This window comes from Nycticebus coucang, chromosome 3, assembly GCF_027406575.1.
Source record: "Nycticebus coucang isolate mNycCou1 chromosome 3, mNycCou1.pri, whole genome shotgun sequence".
In the NCBI taxonomy this organism is placed as follows: Eukaryota; Metazoa; Chordata; class Mammalia; order Primates; family Lorisidae; genus Nycticebus; species Nycticebus coucang.
The window spans coordinates 61,842,143-61,866,193 of record NC_069782.1 but is presented as its reverse complement, the minus strand read 5'-3'; the positions used below and the strand labels follow the sequence as shown (position 1 = coordinate 61,866,193).

Below are 24,051 nucleotides of genomic sequence, written 5' to 3'. Positions count from 1 at the left end.
TAGTATCTTTTCCATCATTGTGGTCTCTCTCATGTGACCTCTCTAGCATGGTGACTTCAGGATTGCTGGACTTATGTAGTGGCTCAGATCTTTATAGAGAATGAGAGAGAGAGAGAGAGCCAAGTTTCTTTTAATTTCCACAAGATAAGACCCTCAAAGCCTATTGTTATAATCAGAAGTCCCCCAAAGCCACAGAATTTATTTGATTTAAACTCCATGCCAGTGAGAGAAAAGGTGTCCACGGTCCTTTCTGGCCAGCCACAGCGCTCGTCAGCTTGTGAGCCTTTCAGCACACAGAAGTGTCCATCTGAATATATTAATACCAGGACAATGACTAAGGAAGCGAGACAACCAATCACAATTAAAGACCTTTTTAGAGGTTCAGAGTACCCACTATAGCAATAGCATCTTAAGTCTTGGGTAACTTAAAGGCTCCTTTCTTGTACATTTCAAAACTATTAAGAAAATAGTATAATTGTCTTACCACAACAAATAAGTAAGCGAGGTGATGGATGTATTAATCAGTTAAATATAAGCATTTTACATTGTATATCAAATCAGTACACTGAAACCCATAAATGCCTCAATATACAAAGTTATGATTTAATAAAAAAACAAACAAAAAAAGTCCCAACACTTTTCACCTACAATCTTCTCCTACAAAGATGACAGTATGAAAGTAGATGTCACAATCGAGTACACTCCAAGCCACTTCCATTATTTGGAAACTTTACATTATTTAACGTTTTTAATGTGTAACTTTTCTTTTTCTTTTTTTTTTATTAAATCATAGCTGTGTACATTAATGCGATCTTGGGGCACCATACACTGGTTTTATGGACCATTTGACACATTTTCATCACACTGGCTAACATAGCCTTCCTGGCATTTCTTAGTTATTGTGCTAAGACATTTATATTCTACATTTACTAAGTTTCACACGTACCCTTGTAAGATGCAACGTAGGTGTAATCCTACCAATCACCCTCCCTCCGCCCATCCTCCCCCCTCCCTCCCCTCCCTCTCCCCCTTCCCCATATTTTTAGGTTATAACTGGGTTATAGCTTTCATATGAAAGCCATAGATTAATTTCACAGTAGGGCTGAGTACATTGGATACTTATTTTTCCATTCTTGAGATACTTTACTAAGAAGAATATGTTCCAGCTCCATCCATGTAAATATGAAAGAGGTAAAGTCTCCATCTTTCTTTAAGGCTGCATAATATTCCATGGTGTACATATACCACAATTAATAAATTCGTGGATCGATGGGCACTTGGGTTTTTTCCATGACTTAGCAATTATGAATTGGGCTGCAATAAACATTCTGGTACAAATATCTTTGTTATGATGTGATTTTTGGTCTTCTGGGTATATACCTAATAGAGAAATTATAGGATTGAATGGCATGTCTATTTTTAGATCCCTAAGTGTTCTCCAAACATCTTTCCAAAAGGAATGTATTAATTTGCATTCCCACCAGCAGTGTAGAAGTGTTCCCTTTTCTCCACATCCACGCCAACATCTCTGGTCTTGGGATTTTGTGATATGGGCTAATCTTACTGGAGTTAGATGATATCTCAAAGTAGTTTTGATTTGCATTTCTCTGATGATTAAGGATAACAAGCTTTTTTTCATATGTCTGTAGGCCGTGCACCTGTCTTCTTCAGAGAAGTTTCTCTTCAAGTCCCTTACCCAGCCTGAGATGGATCACTTGTTCTTTTCTTGCTTATACATTTGGGTTCTCTATGAATTCTGGTTATTAAACCTTTGTCGGAGACATAACCTACAAATATTTTCTCTCATTCTGAGGGCTGCTTGTTTGCTCTATTTACTGTGTTCTTGGCTGTGCAGAAGCTTTTTAGTTTGATCAGGTCCCAGTAGTGTATTTTCGAAGCTGCTTCAATTGCTTGGGAGGTCCTCCTCATAAAATATTCACTCAGATCAATTTCTTCAAGAGTTTTCCCTAAACTTTCTGCTAGTATTTTTATAGTTTCATGTCTTAAATTTAAATCTTTAATCTGGTGAGAGTCTATCTTAGTTAATGGTGAAAGGTGTGGGTCCAGTTTCAGTCTTCTACAGGTTGCCAGCCAGTTCACCCAGCACCATTTGTTAAATAGGGAATCTTTTCTCCACTGAATGTTTTTAATTTGCTTGTCAAAGATCAAATAACGGTAAGTAGCTGGGTTCATCTGTTGCTTCTCTATTCTGTTCCACACATCTACCTCTCTGTTTTTGTGCCAGTACCATGCTGTTTTGATCACTTTCAATTTATAGTATAGTCTGAGGTCCGGTAGCGTGATTCCTTCTGCTTGTTTTTATTTCTGAGTAATGTCTTGGCTATTTGAGGTTTTTTCTGATTGCATATAAAATGAAGTATTATTTTTTCAAGATCTTTAAAATATGACAGTGGAGCTTTAATAGGGATTGCATTAAAATTGTATATTGCTTTGGATAGTATGGACATTTTAACAATGTTGATTCTTCCCAGCCATGAGCATAGATATCCAGGGGTGACCCCTATTGTTGCCAAAAATGGCTGCTGCTCTATGCCTCGGGGCACTGCCACTCTTTGTGTGATTCCCTCTCAGCTGACTGTCCTCTCCTCACTCCCATGCCACAAATTAGCACTGACCAGCAGCAGTCCAGGCCCTGTCCACACCTCTCGAGAAAACACCCAAGAATCTGGACTCCTGGGGGACAGGCCTCCAGACCTCAGAGTGAGAGTGGAGGGGAGTGATGGGAGCTCAGAATTGCAGGTAGAGGATATATACAGCTTTACACAGTTTTATGCCTGGCAGGAGAGTGCCATAGCACCCTAGTAGGGGAAGTAGGTCTAGTTTTTAGAGGGTCTCTCCTGTGGAGTATAATGGGAGGACTTTTGAACTCTGCTCATTTGTTTATGGGGTACTCAGAGCCATTCTCATGGGGGAGGGGACTCCCGTCTGCTTGGTGATGGATTTTGTACCTTTTGTTTATATCCTTGGGGTTGCAGCTTGCCTCAGCAGAGTTGATGTGCGTTCTTCAACCTTCTCTCTTGGCGCAGCTCTAATCCACCAGGTTACTTGCTATATTTCTGTCCTTTAACTCTCCTTCTGGATGGGAGCCTCTGTGGAAAGCTGGCTTCAATAAGCCATCTTGTCTCCGCCCCCAACGTGTAACTTTTCTTTCAACTGCTATCTCAGCTTTTTTTCATGTTGTTTTTACTTCTTTTTTACTCCAAAGATCTGATGTGAATGTCCTGATGTCCTTGTCTTATGGAACTTTCTTTTTCTTCTTTTTTTTTTTTTGAGACAGAGTCTCACTATGTCACCCTTGGTAGACTGTGTGGCGTCACAGTTTACAGCAACCTCAAACTCTTGGGCTTAATCAGTTCTCTTGCCTCAGCCTCCCAAGTAGCTGGGACTACAGGTGCCCGCCATAATGCCCAGCTATTTTTTGGTCACAGTTGTCATTGTTGTTTAGGTGGCCTGGGCCGGGTTCAAACCCACCAGCTTCAGTATGTATGTGGCTGGTGCCCTACCCACTGAGCTATGAGCACCAAGCCAAACTTTCTGACCCATCTCCCACCACTATCCTCTTGCACCCTCTAGCCACACTGGCTTACATTTAGCTCCTAGAACATATACAACTGTTCTCCATCCCCACACCTTTACAATTGCTGGGCCTCCTACTTGTAATGTGCTTCCTTAGCAATGTCATGACACTGGGCACTTCCTCCTCAGTGGGCTTCCCTAGGAAAAGCTGTAGTCTGCCACATCACCAGCTTTGTTTTTATTGTTGGTGTCCTCTCCTGAGATTGTATGATCCTTGACAGTAGCGACTCTGCCTATTTAGTTCACAGCCATTTTCCCACTGTTCTGAGCAAAGATGGAACAGATAGGAGATGTATCATTAATATTTTGGTTGACTGACTAACAGGCACTAGTCAGGCAAATAAATATAAAATTGCAAATGTGAAAAAAGGTAGGGGGGCTCATTTCTTAGCAATAGTACTTACAGCAGGGTTTCTCATCTTCATTCCTGTTGACATTGGGGTGGATAATTCTTTGTTGTAAGGGGCTTTCCAATACACTGTTGGATGTTGAACAGCATGCCTGGCCCCCACCCACTTGACACCAGGAGAGGGTGGTGTCTCCTTAGATGGATCCAGAATCATCACAAGCATCACAAGCTGGTGACACTGGCCATTTCTGGAGGACTTGTGCCCCTCCATCTTGAAGTTAGTGTATAATCCTCATCTAAAGCCTTATGGGGTGTTCAGTGGTAGAATTTCTGTGTGTTCCATGTGATACTCAGTAAACACAATGCAACAGTTCACTTGGAGACACTGGATTCTATAAGTTAAGAGCACAGGCAATCAGGTTTGAATGCTAGTTCCTCTGTTTACTTTCTGTGTGACCTTGGGCAAGTAAGCTATCCCTCCTGAGACTCAGCCCCCCTTTTCTGCAGCATGGAGATAATGTATCTGTTATCAGTAAGAATACCTGTGGCTGCAAGTGACAAAGGCCCAAGCCCAAATCACTTATGCAAAAGAAGATAATTTGTCTGTTTATGTAACTACAGCTTAGGATGTGGATTTCAGGCATAATTGTAACCAAGGACTCAAAGAATGTGACCTGGACTCTATTTTGCTTTCTTGATTTCTTGGCCTCACTTTGGCTTTGCTTCCTCTCATAGCCCTGAGATAGTTCAGCATCTTCTATGGCCACATCTTGACTCATTCATGCCCAGAGTCCATGTTCCAGAATTCCTGGCTAAAGTCTTTATCTTCACTGTGATTGGACCACTTGAGGTCACATGCCCAGGCCAGATCCAATCATTGTGACCCAAGCTAATGGAATATTCTGTCCTAAACCAATCAGGTTGATTTCTGAACCTATGAGTAGAATCAGCCCTGTCCAACCAATGATGAAGAAGCTGGTGGTGAGGAGTGGAACTTGGGAAGGCAGCAAATAATATCTGATGCCACAGAACACTTAGCACATGCCAACTACTGTACTGTTCTGAACATTTTATATGTATTAACTCTATTAGTGTCTAGACAGCCCAAGGAGTTTGGTCCTGATACACGTATCATTTTAAGTTTAGCTATTTTATGTATACCCAAGACAGAATTTACTATCATTTTACTTTCTTGGCTTTAATAGTTGCAATGCATCAATACTATTTTTATGAAAACCACTGACCATTTAATAATATGTTTATAGGCATGCAACTTTTACCTTTTGCTGCAGTTTCCACTATGGCTTAGATCCAACAGCCCTTTTGCAACCTGTCTTTATTTAAAATTTACTTAATCATGTGCCCCCTACTATTCCAAGCATATTATTGTACATATAGTAACTCTATTACTCCACAGAGTTGGGTCTGAATTTTACAAATGAGGAAACTGAGGCAAGGGGAGCTTAAGTGGCCCTTCCAAAGTGACAGAGCAGAATCAGACATCTTAGGACTTTCATAGGAGGTTCCAGGACTGGTACATCCTAAGCCATTTCTCTTTCTGTGAAATAACGCTTTAGGAAAGGTTGTTAGGACAAGATCTGATCCAGGAAGGAGATTCCTGGCTGTCTCCTTATCCTCTGCTTATATTTTCTGTCCACAGTGGGATGATTTCATGGAACTTGGCAGTAGCATTCCTGACACTCAACTGGAGAGAATTATTGAGAGCCAGAAAGCTAATCAATGCACCCTTATCATCTACACTTCGGGGACCATAGGCCCACCCAAGGGAGCAATGCTCATCCATGACAATGTAAGCCAAAGTCCCTTCTTTCTGGAGTGATAGCTTCAGAATGTTTTTGTTCCAGGGGCAGGGTGATATCCAGGGGTCTAGCACACAGTGGTTTCTTCACCACTGGGGGCTAGAGAGTTGTGTGGTCGCTTCAGAGAGGGTGGTGTTGTGCAGGGGTTGAAATCAACAGATTCTGTGCAGACCCAGTTCCAAAGTCTGGCTCTATGATCTTGAGCAAGACAACTTACATTCCAAGCCTCAGTTTCCTCATTTGTGAAATGGGAGTGATAGAATAGTCCCTACCTTGTGGATTGTTTTGAAGTTGAAACAAGTTAATACTTGTAGAGAGCTCAGAATTGTGTTAAATAATAAAATAAGTATGTGGAAAACCAGCATGTGCGTTCTGTGCCTTGGGGAGAGGGATCCAACAGAAGTTGATTTTCTTGATTGCTTAAGGTAGGCTGCTTCTTAGAGACAAACTTAGCCATGTTTGGGCAGAGTCCAAGACTGATGGTAATTTAGATCACTTTTGTAAAAGAATAAATGGAATGCGTGCTGTGTGATTTCATTCATATTATGTCCTAGAGGCTGGTCATGGTGGCTTACACTTGTAGTCCTAAGGCAGGAGGATCACTTGAGGCCAGGAATTCAAGACAGGCTGGGTAACATAGTGAGACCCTGTCTTTAAAAAACAAAATAATTAGCTGTGTATGGTAGGCATACCTGTAGTCTCATCTACTCAGGCGGCTAAGGCATAAGGATCACAGTAATGCCACTAATCTCCAGCCTAGGTGACAAAGTGATACCCTGCCTCAAAAAATAAATTAAAATGAAATAAAACTCTAGAAATTTCAAACGTTTCTATAATGACAAAAAGGAAGTGGGTGGTTGCCTGGAAAGGAGCAGGCAGGGCAGGAGGAAACTTTCAGTGGGGGGTGGGTAGGGACACATCCACTATCCTAATGGTGCTGGTGGTTTAACAGGGGTAGACACTTCCCAATTTGTGTCAAATTGCAGTTAAATATATGCAATTTATTGCATAACAGTTACATCTTAATAAAGCTTTCTTTAAAGAAAATAAAGAGATAGTATTTGTTTCATGGTCACTGTATGCCAGCGTTTTATGCTTAGCGACTCCTCTTAGTGTCTGTCCAGTTCCTCTGGCACATGGTCTTTTGCTGATGAGAAAACTGAAGCCCAGAGCCTTGCTTGTCCTCAGTCACACACTGGGCAATGCCATAGAGCCAGCACATGAGCCCTGGCCAGCTGGCTGCATGATCTACACATTTAACTACACTGTAGATGTATGTAGCTGATGTGCAAAGATGTCCAAGGGTGCAGTGATAAACATCCAAAAGCCAGTTGCAGAACAGTACACAAGGCAAATTGCAATTTTTGTTAAAAACTGAAAAATGACAAGTGATATGCGTGTGTGCAAGTCACAAAAGCAGAAAAAAGGTGTGGCAGAGTATGCATCCATTATAAGTTAGAGTTCCTCTCTGTGAGTCAGAAAGATTGCTAGTTTTAATTTTAATTGTTTTTAGAGTGGGATCTTGCTATGTTGCCCAGGCTGAAGCACAGTGGCTATTTGCAGGCACCATCCTAGCTTATGGCAGCCTCATACACCTGGCTTCAAGTGGTCCTCCTGCCTTCTCACAAAGTGCTGGAACTACAAACATAAACCTCCACACCAAACCCAGATTTCTCACTTTAATGTGAATCCAAGCCTTTTGCAAACACTTTTTTTTGTTGCTGAATTCCCTTCCTCCTCCTGAATCTTAGCTTGAGACCTCTTGGAGGTTTTTTCTTTTCTTTTCTTTCTTTCTTTTTTTTGTTTGTTTTTTGTTTGCAGTTTTTGGCCAGGGCTGGGTTTGAACCTACCACCTCTGGTATATGGGGCCGGTGCCCTACTCCTTGAGCCACAGGTGCCACCTGAGACCTCTTAAAAGGTTTTTTGATTCTTCTACAACTACTTTGTTACTCTCTCACACTTCCTCTTGAGCAAGACAGTGAACTAGGGATTAAAGTGTATAAGTAAATTGAAACTCAGCTTCTTGTAATATCAGATGTATAGATATATTTTTCATAATAACAAGGAAAACAGTTGTCAATAAATCATAGGAGTAAAAACAAATATTCAGACATCACAGGAACCCTTGTAAAGAAACAAGCCTGGACCCAACTGTATGATGCAAGATACAGAAAAATTAATTTGGGTCCAGCCCCCACCAGTGCTTTCCTGGACCTGTGCCTCTGCCCTGTTCACCCCTCCTGCCTTCATCCCCCAGGCACTGTCTCCCCCCAAGCAGCAACCAGGAAGCACCTGGGAGCAACTGTTGTCAGGGCCTGTCCCTCCTCTGCGCACAGTCCTCCATGGCTGCCTGTCAGGGTCTGTCCCTCCTCTGCGCACAGTCCTCCATGGCTGCCTGTCAGGGTCTGTCCCTCCTCTGCGCACAGTCCTCCATGGCTGCCATTGCCTTAGCATTTCTGACACCGATGTGTTATATGCTCACTTGTTATATGCGTATGAGCATTAGCTCCCCAAGGTCAGGGCCTGTTTTATTCACTGGTAGCCAGTGAAGTATTTGATTCACTTTTGGGGAATGAATGAGTGAACAAAATCTGATTGGAAAGGATCCTCTCCCTGTGCTGGCTAGCACTTATGCTTTTAGTGGTTTCATGTCTGGTAAAATATTCTTCTAGCACAGGGCTTATAAGCACAGGCCCTGAAGCAAGACCTCCTGTGTTTGAATCCTAGCTCTTCCATTTGCTGGCTATGTGTCCTTGGGGCAAATTCCTTAACTTTTCAGGGCCTCATTTTCCCTATCTTTAAAATAGATATAAGAATGGTTCCTACCTTTTAGAGTTGCTGTGCAGATTAAATTATTTAATATGCTATATGCTGTTACTGTGTAACAAAACATCCTAGGACTTAGTGATGTAAAACATTGACTGTGTATTGTTTATGGGTCTGGAATTTGGACAGGACTCAGCTTGGGTGAGATGGCCCTTCCATGGAGGGGACATTTTTTTTTTTTTTTGAGACAGAGCTTCAAGCTATCGCCCTGGGTAGAGTGCTGTGGCATCACAGCTCACAGCATCCTCCAACTCCTGGGCTTAAGCAATTCTCTTGCCTCAATCTCACAAGTAGCTGGGACTACAGGCGCCTGCCACAACTCCCTGCTAGTTTTTGGCTACAGTTGTCTTTGTTGTTTGGCAGGCCCAGCCTGGATTCGAACCCACCGTTCTGGTGTATGTGGCTGGTGCCTTAGCCACTTGAGCTACAGGTGCCAAGCCTGGAGGTGACATTTGAATTGAGACTTAACATCCAAGAAGTAGCCATCCATGGTACAGTGGGGAAAAAAGCTGGAGGAACAGCATTCCAAATGGAACAGCCAGTACAAAGGCCCTGAGGCTGCACCATGCCTAATGTATTAGAGGAACAGCAAGGAGGTCTCTGTGGCTGGATGAATGCGGTAACCATGCACCAGAGATATACAACACCAGTGAGAAATAGAGATGGCAAAATTATAGATACACTAAGGCTTTATATGAATGTATGCATTGGAGAAAGAAAAGCACAAATATGTTAATTTGGGGGGTGTTTATGTTATAGGATTATGAGTAGCCTTTTTGTTTATTTGACAGTATTGGTTCCATTGTTTTATAATGGACATGGGAAGCCTCTATTCTCCACTTCACAGATTAGGACATAGAGGCCATGAGGGATTTTAAGTGAATAGTCCAAGTTCTAACAAATGATGAAGGCAGGATTTGACTCTGGGACTCTTACTGAAACCTTCAGTTTTCTGAGTGTCCACGAAGACATTCTGAATCTGTCGTTGGACCCAAGGGGATCTGCAAACCACCCTACCCCAAAGCAGCCCAGGGAGTCTTGTAACTCCCACTAGCCTCAGGCAAGTAAGTGACCCATACTGTGTTTCAGTTTCACCATCATAAAATAGAGAGATTGGTAGTCACCAACCCCCCGTGTTATGTTAAATGACTCCATGTTTGTGAAGTACCAGAACAGTGCCTAACATATAGGATGTGCCTTATGTTTGCTAAATAAGTGGCCAGGGGCAAGGCATTTTGGATCACCCTTTGTGTTCTAGATCACGCGGATGGCAGGGGCAGTTTCAAAAGACTTTGGTCTATTGGAGAAGCGGGAGGTGGTGGTCAGCTACCTCCCCCTCAGCCACATTGCAGCACAGATGATGGACATCTGGATACCTATAAAGATTGGGGCAGTCACATACTTTGCTCAGCCAGATGCTCTCCGGGTAAGACTAAGTAATGACTGGGGACCCCACTGCATTCTCCAGGGCAGCCTGTGTAAATGGATGGTTGTTCATTCACTTGACAAATTTTTTTTTGTGAAGCTCCAGGTCTGAGGGAGTTTTCTCTACCTTCATCTTACATTCCATTTAGCAGCACTAAAAACAGATGTCCACCTTCTTTTAGTTTTTACTTTTATCCAAGTCAGGGCACCCATGTATGGTTGTGCAGATTGAACACTGAACAACCCAGGACAGAGATGTAAGTGGTATTGAAAGTAAAATGTGTGTATGTGTGTATGTGTCATTTTAAAAGTCAGTATTCCCAATGCAAAAAGTTCCAACAACCAAGAGTTTTTGGCAATAAAGTCTGATCTAAACTGAAATAATCATAATTGTGGTCTTCATTTTATCCCACATACTGGGAATATGCATACATATTACTGCAGAAATACTAATGAGATGGATTCTACTGGGCTTTCTCAGATGCCAGGGAAGGAGGCATATGCTAGATAGAATATGTACTGTATTACCTTTTTGAAGGCCGGAGAATTCTAAATTCCAAACCACATCATCTGGCCCCAAGCGTTTGAGATAAGGGATTTTGGACTTTTTTTGAAAAACAGCAGTGTCCCAAATTACCGCATAGAGGCAACCTCTTTCAGATAGTTTTTAAGATTTCTTTCGATATTTACCTCTAGTGTTTTAAATATGTGGTACTGCTTTTTTATTTATCCACTTTGAAATATTATGTTACATTTTTCTATTGTGGTGAGTGAAGATTTAGTCTTCTTCTTCCCCCTTCTCTACCCATTTTCTCTTCTCCATCCTCTTAATGTTAATCATTCTTAGTTAACTGAGTCAAGTAGTTTATCATATTATTACATTTCCTGTGTGGTCCAATCTTTTGTTTTTCCCAGAGTTAGTAGTTGCCTTTCTTTTCCAATTTGGTGATTCTTTTTCATATCTGTCTAATTGCTCCATCTAATCTGTCATGCTTATCAATATTCTCCAAAGGCTCAATTAATTATTCATTGCATTTTTTTTTTTTGAGATAGAATGTCACTTGGTCACCCTTGGTAGAGTGCTGTGGCATCATAGCTCACAGCAACCTCAAACTCTTGAGCTCAAGGATCCTCTTGCCTCAGCCTCCTGAGTAGCTGGGACTATAGGTGCCTACCACAATGCCTGGCTATTTTTTTTTTAAAGATGGTCTCTCGCTATGGCTCAGACTGGTCTCAAACTCCTGAGCTCAACCAATCCACCCGCCTTGACCTCCCAGAGTGCTAGGATTATAGGCATGAGCCACCACGCCCAACCTTGCTTTTTTTTTTTTTCATCCTTCTGTCCTAAGCTGGACTGATTGTTGTTTTAGCTTGTCCTGGGTTGGGTCTCCTAGAAGCAAAACATGAAATGGAGAATTTTTTTGTGATTTATTGGTGGGGGCTCTCAGATGAAAATGGTGAAGGGAGCAGGATAGGCCAGGGAAAGAAAGCAAGAAAAGATGCATGTATTAATAGATTCAGCTGGACTGTAACCTCAGATGGATCCTGTGGGAAGCTCCGAGGCATGAGTGGTGCCACAGTGTTGTCTCACTTTAAGGAGAGTAGGTGGGCCCTTGAACCTCATCTGAGGGAGGGCAGTTCTCTGGGAAAAAGGAAACTATGAACAACTAGGGATCAGGATGGAACTTTAACAGTGCCTTCTACAAGCTACCACTCAGAGCTATCCCTTTCCCCTACTCCCGGATTGGATCCCCTGTTTTTTTGGAGTTTTTGCCTTCTTTAAAGAATGATTCTTTCATTTAGGTAGAGATTATCCTTTGATAAATTTTCCAGAGTAATTATGTGAGAGAAAAACTTTACTTCTTCTATGTCTGGACTTTGCAAACCTAGTAGAGCTAGGAGTGACCTCTGGCATTCAGCTTCCCCTTTCCCACTACCCCACCAGCCACACTCTGAATTAGCTTCCTATTACTGCCACAGCAAATGACCACAAACTGAATGGCTGAAAACAATATCAATTTATTATTTTATAGTTCTGGAGACTGGAAGGTCAAAATGGATTTAACTGCGCTAAAAATCAAGGTGCTGGCAGGGCTACATTCCTCCTGGAGATTCTGGGGGAAAAATCCATTTTCTTGCCTTTTCTAGTTTGTATGTGTGTATGGGGGAGTTGTTTGTTTAGACAGGGTCTCATTCTGTCACTCAGGCTGAAATACAGTGGCGGTGACATCTTCATCACTCACTGCAGCCTCAAACTCTGGGGATCAAGTGATCCTCCTTCCTCACCCTCCTGAATAGCTGGGACTATAGGTGCCCACAATGATGCCTGGCTAAGTTACCTATTTTCAGCAAAGACAGAGTCTCACTCTTGTTCTGACTGGTCTTGAACTCCTGGCCTCAAGTGATTCTCCTGCTTCAGCCACCCAGAGTGCTGGGATTATAGGTGTGAGCCACTGTGCTTGGCTGTCTTTTCCAGCTTTTAGAAGCTACTACATGCCTTTGCTTGTGGCCTCTTCCTCTGCACTTGATCTTAGCCAAAAGGCTGAGAAGCGATTGGTCCCTTCCTCTGTCTTCAAGGACAGCAGCATAGGATCTTCCAATCTCAATCTCTCTCTCTGTCACACACACTCAATCACCTCCATCATCACACCCCACATGACCCTGACCTTTCTGCTTCTCTCTTACTGCAAGAACACTTGCAATAACATTGGGCCCACCCAAATAACCCAGGACATCTCAAGATTCATAACTTAAAATATATTCATAGGTTTCTTGGAGTTAGGACATGAAGATCTTGAGATCTTGACATTATTTTTTTCTCCCACACTCTCCATCAAACAGACCTTTGCACTTCCTTCTAGAAGCTTCTTTGTCTGTTCTTTGCGTGCTTGACTCTTCCTCCTCAGTCAATTCGGTGCTAAATATTTCTTTGGTCCCTCTCAATCACTTTCATATTACGCATGCTCAGTGCCTGAGATATGGTATATATTCAATACATTGTTTTTCCTGGCTGAGTACAGAATGTATACACATTCACCTACAGGTCTTGAGAAGTTCCCATTTTCCTACACCCACATCAGCCCTAATGTTATCAAAATTTTAAAAATTGTCAGTCTGAATGATAATAAAAGCATCTAAGCATTTTAAGAAACTGCTAGAGTGTTTTCTAAAGTAACTGCACCATTTCATATTCCAACCAGAAGTGTATGAAGGTTATAGTTCTTCCACATCCTCAGTAACACTTCTTATTTTTTTTTAGTTTTTTAGAGATGAGGTCTTGTTCTGTTGCCCAGGCTGGAGGGCAGTAGTATAATCATAACTCACTGCAACCTCAAGCTCCTGGGCTGGTCCTCCCTCCTGAGTAGCTGGCACTACAAGCGTGAGGACTGCATCTGGCCCTGTTTACATTATTCCTATTGTTATTATTGTCACTCCTCGTGGGTGTGAGTGGTACTCCATCATTCTGATGTGCATTTCCCTGATGATTGAGGACAGTGAGCATCTTTTCATGTGCTTATTGGCTGTTGGTATATCTTCTTTGGAGAAGCATCTTTTCAAATGTTTTGCCCATTTAAAAACATTGTTGCAAAAACAAAAAAACAAAAAAACATTGTTGCACATTAGGATTTTTTATATATCTAGTTATGAATCCTTTATTAAATTTATGATTTGCAAATACTTTCTCCCAGTTCTGCAGCCCATCTTTTTGTTTCTTCTGAAGCACAAAAAAGTGTTTAACTTTGATAAAGTCCAATTTATTATTTTTTTTCTTTTATGTTCTTGTTCTTGGTATTGTAGATAGAAAATCTCTGCCTACTCTAAAGCCATCAAGTTTTTCTTCTATCTTTTCTGCTATAAGGCTTTTATTTTTAGCTCTTACATTTATATATTTTGAGTTAACATTTGTGTTTGATGAAAATTAAGATGCACTCATGTGCTTGTGATACATATTTTAGATAGATAGATAGATAGATAGATATAGATAGATAGATGATACATAGATGCATATTTTCCCCCAACAGAACTGCCTTGGTAATTTTGTTAAAAATCCATTGATCAGGCCAGGCATGGTGGCTCATGCCTATAATCTTAGCACTCTGGGAGGCTGAAGCCGTAGAATCACTTGAGCTCAGGAGTTCAAAACCAGCCTGAGCAAGACTGAGATCCCATCTGTACTAAAAATACTAGAAAAATTAGCCAGGTGCACAACTATTCCAGAGGTTGAGGCAAGAGGATCCCTTGAGCCCAAGAGTTTGAGGTTGCTATGAGCTATGATCCCCTGGCACTCTACCCAAGTCAACAGAGACTCAAAAAATAAACACATAAATAAATAAATAAGAAAGAAAGAAGAGAAAAATCAGTTGATCATAAATGTAAAGTTTTGTTTCTGGATCTTCTATTCTGTTCCATTTATTTGCATGTTTATCCTTACACCAAAACCATACTTCCTTGATTACACTAGATTTATAGATTTATAGCAGAATGACAAATTTTGTCCTATTTTTCCTGGGACATTCCCAGTTTTAATCAAAAGTTCCAAATTTTAATAACTTTTCCATTTCTGGATAAACATGGATGGTTGATCACCCTACTTTATAATAAGTTTTAAAATGCTAGAAGCTATGATGACACCAGGGCACTCTACCCATAGCAACAGAATGAGACTCTGTCCCAAAACTAAATACATAAGTAAATAAATTAAAATTAAAAAATAAAATCATGTAGTAAGTCCTCTGATTTTATTTTTCCTTTCCAAAATTGCTTTGGTTACTTTAGATCCTCTGCCTTTCTGTATAAATTTATAAGATCAGCTTGTTGGTTTGTATGAAAAAGCCTGCCTGCGTTTGGATAGAGATTGCATTGAACCTGTAGATCAGTTTAGGGGAGAAACCTGCATCTTTTTAACAGTTACATAATATTCCACTGCATGCAACCACAATTTCTTATTTTATTTTATTTATTTAATTTTTTTATTATTAAATCATAGCTGTGTACGTTAATGTGATCATGGGGCACCATACACTGGTTTTACAGACCGTTTGACACATTTTTTAAATTTATTGTTTATTTTTTTTAATTAATTCATTTTTTATTGTTAAAACATAGCTGTGTACATTAGTGCAATCAAGGGGTACAATGTGCTGGTTTCATATACAATTTGAAATATTCTCATCAAACTGTTCATGGCATTTTCTTATTGTATGTAGACATTTGTATTCTGCATTTAGTAAGTTTCGCCTGTACCCATTCTAAGATGCACTGTAGGTGTGGCCCCACCTATTGCCCACCTTCCACCCCAATATCCCCCCTCCATTCTCCTTTCTTGGCCCTTTCCCCTTAGTTTTGTGCTATAGTTGGGTTATAGCCTTCATGTGAAAGCTATAATTTAGCTTCATAGTAGGGCTGAGTACATTGGATACTTTTTCTTACATTTCTGAGATACTAAGAAGAATATGTTCCAGCTCCATCCTTGTAAACAGGAAAGAGGTAAAGTCTCCATCTTTCTTTAAGGCTGCATAATCCATGGTATACATGTACCACGATTTGCTAGTCCATTCGTGGGTCAATGGGCACTTGGGCTTCTTCCATGACTTAGCAATTATGAATTGGGCTGCAATAAACATTCTGGTACAGATGTCTTTGTTATATTGTGATTTTTGGTCTTCTGGGTATAAACCTAGTAAAGGAATTATAGGATCGAATGGCAGGTCTATTTTTAGATCTCTAAGTATTCTCCAAACATCCTTCCAGAAGGAACGTATTAGTGTGCATTCCCACCAGCAGTGTAGAAGTGCGCCCTTTTCTCCACATCCATGCCAACATCTCTGGTTTTGGGAATTTGTTATGTGGGCTACTCTTACCGGGGTTAGGTGATATCTCAAAGTAGTTTTGATTTGCATTTCTCTGATGATTAAGGATGATGAGCTTTTTTTCTTGTGTTGGTAGATCGCAAATCTGTCTTCTTTAGAGAAGTTTCTCTTCAAGTCCCTTGCCAACCCTGAGATGGGATCACATGTTCTTTTCTTGATAATACGTTTGAGTTCTCTGTGGATTCTGGTTATTAGACCTTTATCGGAGGTATAACCTGCAAATATTTTCTCCCATTCTGAGGGCTATCTGCTTGCTTTATTTACTATGTTCTTAGCTCTGCAGAAGCTTTTTAGTTTGATCAGGTCCCAGTAGTGTATTTTTGATACTGCTTCAATTGCCTGGGGAGTCCTCCTCATAAAATATTCACCCAGGCCGATTCCTTCAAGAGTTTTCCCTGCAATTTCTTCAAGTATTTTTATAGTTTCATGTCTTAAGTTTAAATCTTTTATCCAGTGAGAGTCTATCTTAGTTAATGGTGAAAGGCATGGGTCCAGTTTCAATCTTTACAAGTTGCCAGCCAGTTCACCCAGCACCATTTTTAAATAGGGAATCTTTTCCCCCCTGAAGGTTTTTAATTGGCTTGTCAAAGATTAAATAATGGTAAGTAGCTGGATTCATCTCTTGGTTCTCTATTCTGTTCCAGACATCTACTTCTCTGTTTTTGTGCCAGTACCATACTGTTTTGATCACTATCGATTTATAGTATAGTCTCAGGTCTGGCAGCGCAATTCCTCCTGCTTTGTTTTTATTGCTGAGTAATGTTTTGGCTATTCGAGGTTTTTCTTTTCTGATTCCATATAAAACAAAGTATTACTTTTCCAAGATCTTTAAAATATGATGATGGAGCTTTAATAGGAATTGCATTAAAATTATATATTGCTTTGGGTAGTATAGACATTTTAACAATGTTGATTCTTCCCAGCCATGAGCATGGTATGTTTTTCCATTTGTTAACATCTTCAGCTATTTCTTTTCTTAAAGTTTCATAGTTCTCTTTGCAGAGATCTTTTACGTCCTTTGTTAGGTATACTCCCAAATATTTCATCTTCTTTGGCACTACTGTGAAAGGAATAGAGTCCTTGACTGTTTTTTCTGCTTGCCTATTGTTGGTATATATAAAGGCTACAGATTTATGGGTGTTGATTTTGTAGCCTGAGACATTGCTGTATTCCTTGATGACTTCTAAAAGTTTGGTAGTAGAATCCCTGGTGTTTTCCAGATATATGATCATATCATCTGTGAAGAACAAAAGTTTGATCTTTTCTGACTCTATATGGATACTCTTGATCTCCTTTTCTTCCCTAATTGCAATGGCTAAAACTTCCATTACAATGTTAAATAGCAGTGGAGACAATGGGCAACCTTGCCTGGTTCCTGATCTAAGTGGAAATGATTTCAATTTAACTCCATTCAATATGATATTGGCTGTGGGTTTGCTGTAGATGGCCTCTATTAGTTTAAGAGGCCATTAGTTTAGTCCCTTCTATACCAATTTTCTTAAGTGTTCTGATCATGAAGGGATGCTGGATATTATCAAAAGCTTTTTCTGCATCAATTGAGAGAATCATATGGTCCTTATTTTTATTTGTTTATGTGCTGAATTACATTTATAGATTTACGTATATTGAACAAGCCTTGAGACCCTGGGATAAATCCCACTTGGTCATGGTGTTTGATTTTTTTGATGTGTTGTTGGATTCTGTTTGTTAGGATCTGATTGAGTATTTTAGCATCAATATTCATTAGTGATATTGGTCTATAATTTTCTTTTCTTGTTGGGTCTTTCCCTGGTTTGGGGATCAAGGTGATGTTTGCTTCGTAAAATGCGTTGGGTAATATTCCTTCTTTTTCTATATTTTGGAAGAGGTTTAATAATATAGGTACTAGTTCTTCTTTAAACGTTTGGTAGAATTCTGATGTAAAGCCATCTGGTCCTGGACTTTTCTTTTTAGGGAGATTTTGTATAGTTGATGCTATTTCAGAACTTAATATAGGCCTGTTCAACATGTCCACTTCATTCTGGCTACGTCTTGGTAGGTGGTGTGCTTCCATGTATTGGTGGATTTCTTTCAGATTTTTATATTTCTGAGTGTAGAGTTTCTTGTAGTATTTGTTAAGGATTTTTTTAATTTCTGAGGAGTCTGTTGTTATTTCATCGTTACCATTTCTGATTGATGAAATTAGAGATTTTACTCTTTTTTTCCTGGTTAGGTTGGCCAAAGGTTTATCTATTTCATTGATCTTTTCACAAAACCAACTTTTGGATTTATTGATCTGTTGTATCATTCTTTTGTTTTCAATTTCATTTAAATCTGCTCTGATTCTGGTTATTTCTTTTTTTTAATTTTTTTTTTTATTGTTGCAGTTTGGCCGGGGTTTGGTTTGATTTCACCACCCTCAGCATATGGGGCCAGCACACTACTCACTTAGCCAAAGGCACCGCCCGATTTTGGTTATTTCTTTTTTCTGCTGGCAGTTTTTGGGTGGGTTTACTTTTGTGGTGGAGGATTATGCTGGTCTTTATGGAGGATAGGTCTGAGAATATCCTGGAGAGCTGGTTTAGTTATGGCAAATTTCTTCAACATGTGAATGTCATTGAAGTATTTAATTTCTCCGTCATAAATGAAACTCAGTTTAGCTGGGTACTGGATCCTGGGTTGAAGTTATTTTCTTTTAGGAGATTAAAAGTCGATGACCATCCTCTTCTAGCTTGAAAGGTTTCAGCAGAGAGATCTGCAGTTATTCTAATATTCTTCTCCTTGTAGATGATGGTTTTCTTTCATCTGGCTGTTTTCAGAATTTTCTCCTTCATATTAACTTTAGTGAAATTGATTATGAGGTGTCTGGGGGATGTCTTATTTGGGTTGAGTCATGCTGGAGTTCTGAAACTGTCTGCTATCTGAATTTCAGAATCTCTTGACATGTCTGGAAAGTTCTCCTTCATAATCTCATGGAGAAGGGACTCTGTGCCCTGTGAAGCCACTTCATCGCTTTCAGGTATCCCTATAAGACGAATATTGGTTTTCTTTGAATTATCCCAGAACCCTCTGAGAGAGTGATCTGTTTTTGCCCTCCATTTCTCTTCCTCATTGAGAGTTTGGGAGCGTTTGAAAGCTTTGTCTTCAATGTCAGAAATCCTTCCTTCTGCTTGCTCCATTCTGTTACTGAGGGATTCTACTGTGTTTCTCAGATCTTTGAGGGCTGCAACTTCTTGTCTCAATGTGCCAAAATCTTTGGTCATTTGGTCTTTGAATTTGTTGAATTCTTGAGATGTGTTTTGGATTACTTTTTGGAATTCTAATTCGATCTTATTTGCTATCCAGATTCTGAATTCGGTTTCTGACATCTTGGCTATTTGTTTGTGCATGGGATCTTGTGCTGTGTCTGCCCCATTGATCCTTGGGGGAGTTGATCTACTCTGATTATTCATATTGCCAGAGTTTTTCTGTTGATTTCGCCTCATGTTTATTTTTCACCATTGCCTCTGGCTGTCCTCAGAGTTGGGGAGGTGTCTCTCCAAGATTAGACCCCAGCGGGATCACTCTGTTGTTGCTGGATCTTTGTAGGGCATGACCCTGTGTAGTTCCTATGGGCTGTCCCAGCTAGGGAGTTCTGGTTGTGGAAGCAGTTCCAGAGTGTGACACACCAGATCCAGCAACAGGGTGGGAGGTGGTGAGCTTGGTTCTGGGAGTGCCTGGCACCCAGTGACTTGGGCACAGGGAGCCCAAGGCTCCAGCAGTCTCTGGCCAGGAGAAGGGCTTTGCACAGAGGCAGGGCAGGCTCTGGTGGGCACGCGGCTGCCAGTGTCCCTGGCCAGATGAGAGGGCCAGTGCAGAGGAGGGTACACGAGTGAGGACACAGGGTTGCACAGCTCCTGCAGTTCCTGCTCAGGGCATGCGGAGGCCCGGCGGGCGCAGATCATAGGTTGGGGGTCGCAGCGCAGCTCTTATGGAGGTCCAGGCGGCGTCGAGCCCAGGAGTTTGAGGTTGCTGAGCTGTGACACCACGGCACTCTACCCAGGACAACAGCCTGAGGCTCCCATGTGCCCAAACTGGTCTCACTCTGCCCCTGAAGGTTAAGGCTGTAAGGCGTCTCAGTCCCTGCCTTTAGGCTGCTTAGTCACTAGGTTACTAGCTCCTGCCCCATTCTTGCTCTGCAACCCTGAGGCAGAGCTTGCCGGGGCAGTATTCTCACTATGGCTCCTTGCGGCCCACAGCCAAATACTATTAGCTCCGTCCGGCTCAGTGGCTCAGTCTGGGGCCCTAGACAATGCCCAAAGTTCTCCACACTCCTGCTCAAGCTCTCCCCAAGGCAGTTCAACTGAGTGCCAAGTCCAAAAACACCGAAACGGTTCACAGGTTAAGCCTTTCTGGTTTGCAGTCTCACTGCTGCTTGTACTTATGTTTGCCGGCGGGATTAGGTCAATCAAACACACACAACCACTTGCCAGTTTTCCACTGTTTTTGTCCTCCTGTTGGGGTCCAGAAGTCCCTTGCTAACTCCCTGTATCCTCAAAAGGATGATTATAGACAGATCCCACCAGCCAGAGATGCCTGGAGTCTTATCTCCCCAGACTCACCATGCCCTGTTGCAGGGAAGCTGTTACTCGGCCGCCATCTTGCTCCTAACCCACTTTCTGAGGTTTTAGATCTACATGTAACTTACATCACTAATTGCTAGTGCATGACCTATCAATTTTTAGTGGGCCTTTTATATGGTCATCCTGAACTTTCACTGTTGAAGAATCATGTCTAAATGTCACCTTGACTTTAAGAAGTATTTTTGCTGTCTTGATCTTGGCTTCACAAAAGGTTCCTCTGTATTTAGAACTCACATCAGTGCCCCCTGTCAAATAGGGAGGCTCATCAAGGGCCTTCATGATGCTTCTGGGACCGATACACCCTCACAAACATCGGGTTCACCTGCACCTTCCTCAGAGGCGAGATCTGACCCTGGCACGTCCAGAATCCCCTCTCCTCCTCCCCCTGAAAACCAGCAGCCCAGGGGAAGAGACTGGGAAGAAGGGCAGTGGGTGCAGTGGCTGCTGAGCCTGAAGCTATGGCTCCTCCTCCTCTCGTGGGGCAATTGGTACCTTTGTTTGGCGGCCGCTCTCTGGCTCCCTGGTTGGGGGGAGGGGGGATGATGAAAAATCCCTCCTGGAGGTCCAGGCTCCTAATCATGCTGCCCTCCAGAGGACAGCGGCAATGGACCCTCTGCGGCTCCCTCCAGGCAAAGGCCCAAGCGGTGGCTGTGGCAGCAGCAAGCTTAACCTCAGGAGTCTCTCTTGGCTCCAGCGCCCGAGCTCCTCACTCTGGACCAACTGACAGGCCGGTTTGACTCATTTTCATCACACTGGTTAACAATGCCTTCCTGGTATTTTCTTAGTTATTGTGTTAAGACATTTATATTCTACATTTATTAAGCTTCACATGTACCCTTGTAAGATGCACCAGAGGTGTATTCCCACCAATAACCCTCCCTCTGCCCATCTTTCTCTCTCCCCTCCCTTCCACCCTTCCCTATATTCTTGGGTTATAACTGGGTTATAGCTTCCATATGAAAGCCATAAATTACTTTCACCGTAGGGCTGAGTACATTGGATACTTATTTTTCCATTCTTGAGATACTTTACTAAGAAGAATATGTTCCAGCTCCATCCATGTAAATATGAAAGAGGTAAAGTCTCCATCTTTCTTTAAGGCTGCATAATATTCCATGGTGTACATATACCACAATTTATTAATCCATTCGTGGATCGATGGGCACTTGGGCTTTTTCCATGACTTAGCAATTATGAATTGGGCTGCAATAAACATTCTGGTCACAAATATCTTTGTTATGATGTGATTTTTGGTCTTCTGGGTATATGCCTAGTAGAGGAATTATAGGATTGAATGGCAGGTCTATTTTTAAATCTCTAAGTGTTCTCTAAACATCTTTCCAAAAGCAATGTATTAATTTGCATTCCCACCAGCAGTGTAGAAGTGTTCCCTTTTCTCCACATCCACGCCAACATCTCTGGTCTTAGGATTTTGTGATATAGGCTAATCTTACTGGAGTTAGGTGATATCTCAAAGTAGTTTTGATTTGCATTTCTCTGATGATTAAAGATAATGAGCATTTTTTCATATGTCAGTAGGCTGCGTGCCTGTCTTCTTCAGAGAATTTTCTCCTCAAGTCCCTTGCCCAGCCTGCGATGGGATAACTTGTTCTTTTCTTGCTTCTACATTTGAATTCTCCGAGGATTTTGGTTATTAAACCTTTGTCGGAGACGTAACCTACAAATATCTTCTCCCATTCTGAGGGCTGTCTGCTAGCTTTAATTACTGTGTTCTTGACTGTGCATAAGGTTTTTGGTTTGATCAGGTCCCAGTAGTGTATTTTTGAAGCTGCTTCAGTTGCCTGGGGGTCCTCCTCATAAAATAGTCGACCAGACTGATTTTTTCAAGGGTTTTCCCTGCACTCTCTTCTAGTATTTTTATTGTTTCGTGTCTTAAGTTTAAATCTTTGATCCAGTGAGAGTCTATCTTAGTTAATGGTGAAAGGTGTGGGTCCAGTTTCAGTCTTCTACAGGTTGCCAGCCAGTTCACCCAGCACCATTTGTTAAATAGGGAATCTTTTCCCCACTGAATGTTATTAATTGGCTTGTCAAAGATAAAATAATGGTAAGTAGCTGGATTCATCTCTTGGTTCTCTATTCTGTTTCAGACATCTACTTCTCTGTTTTTCTGCCAATACCATGCTGTTTTGATCACTGTCAATTTGTAGTATAATCTGAGGTCTGGTAGCGTAATTCCTCCTGCTTTGTTTTTATTTTTGAGTAATGTCTTGGCTATTCGAGGTTTTTTCTGATTCCATATAAAGCAAAGTATTGTTTTTTCATGATTTTTAAAGTATGACAGTGGAGCTTTAATAGGGATTGCATTAAAATTATATATTGCTTTGGGTAGTACGGACATTTTAACAATGTTGATTTTTCCCAGCCACGAGCATGGTATGTTTTTCCATTTGTTAACATTTTCAGCTATTTCTTTACTTAGAGTTTCATAGTTCTCTGTAAAGTTCTCTTTCACGTCGTTAGATAAACTCCCAAATATTTCATCTTCTTTGGCACTACTGTGAATGGAATAGAGTCCTTAACTTTTTTTTTCTGCTTGCCTATTGTTGGTATATATAAAGGCTATGGATTTATGAATGTTGATTTTGTAACCTGAGACACTGCTGTATTCCTTGATCATTTCTAAGAGTTTTGTAGTAGAATCCTTGGTATTTTCCAGATATACAATCATATCATCTGTGAAGAGCGAAAGTTTGATCTCTTCTGACCCTATATGGATACCCTTGATTTCCTTTTCTTCTAGTAATGATGAGTAAAACTTCCATTACAATGTTCAAGAGCAGTGGAGACAATGGGCAGCCTTGTCTGGTTCCTGATCTGAGTGGAAATTTGATTTCAATTTAACTCCATTCAATATGATATTGGCTGTGGGTTTGGTGTAGATGGCCTCTATCAGTTTAAGAAATGTCCCTTCTATGCCAATTTTCTTACATGTTCTGATCATGAAGGGAAGCTGGATTTATCAAAAGCTTTTTCTGCATCAATTGAGAGAATCATATAATCTTTGTTTTTTAATTTGTTTACGTGCTGAATTATACTTATAGATTTACGTATATTCAACCAGCCTTGAGACTCTGGGATAACCCTGACTTGGTCATGATGTATAATTTGTTTGATCTGTTGCTGTTCTGTTTGTTAGGATCTTGTTGAATATTTTTACATCTATATTCATTAGTCATGTTGGTCTATAATTTTCTTTTATTGTTGGGTCTTTTCCTGGTTTGGGAATCAGGGTGATGTTTGCTTCATAGAATGTGTTGGGTAGTGTTCCTTCTTTTTCTACATTTTGGAACAGGTTGAGTAATATAGGTATTAGCTCCTCTTTAAAGAATTGGTAGAATTCTGACGTGAAGCCATCTGGTCCTGGGCTTTTCTTTTTAGGGAGATTTTGTATGGTTGATGCTATTTCAGAATGTGATTTTGGCCTGTTCAACATTTCCACTTGATTCTGGGTAAGTCTTGAAGGTGACGTGCTTCCAAGTTTGGTCAATTTCCTTCAGATTTTCATATTTCTGAGAATACAGTTTCTTGTAATATTCATTAAG

The 24,051-nt window shown here is 41.0% G+C and overlaps 1 protein-coding gene across 1 annotated transcript in view; it reads left to right on the top strand.

The window, feature by feature from the left end:
• LOC128582277 (long-chain-fatty-acid--CoA ligase ACSBG2-like) overlaps positions 1–24,051 on the top strand; it is an 85,514-nt gene that overhangs the window by 28,258 nt on the left and 33,205 nt on the right. Inside the window, 2 exon segments of the mRNA XM_053586024.1 lie at positions 5,607–5,756; positions 9,851–10,018. Of these exon segments, the coding sequence (XP_053441999.1) occupies positions 5,607–5,756; positions 9,851–10,018 (318 nt within the window).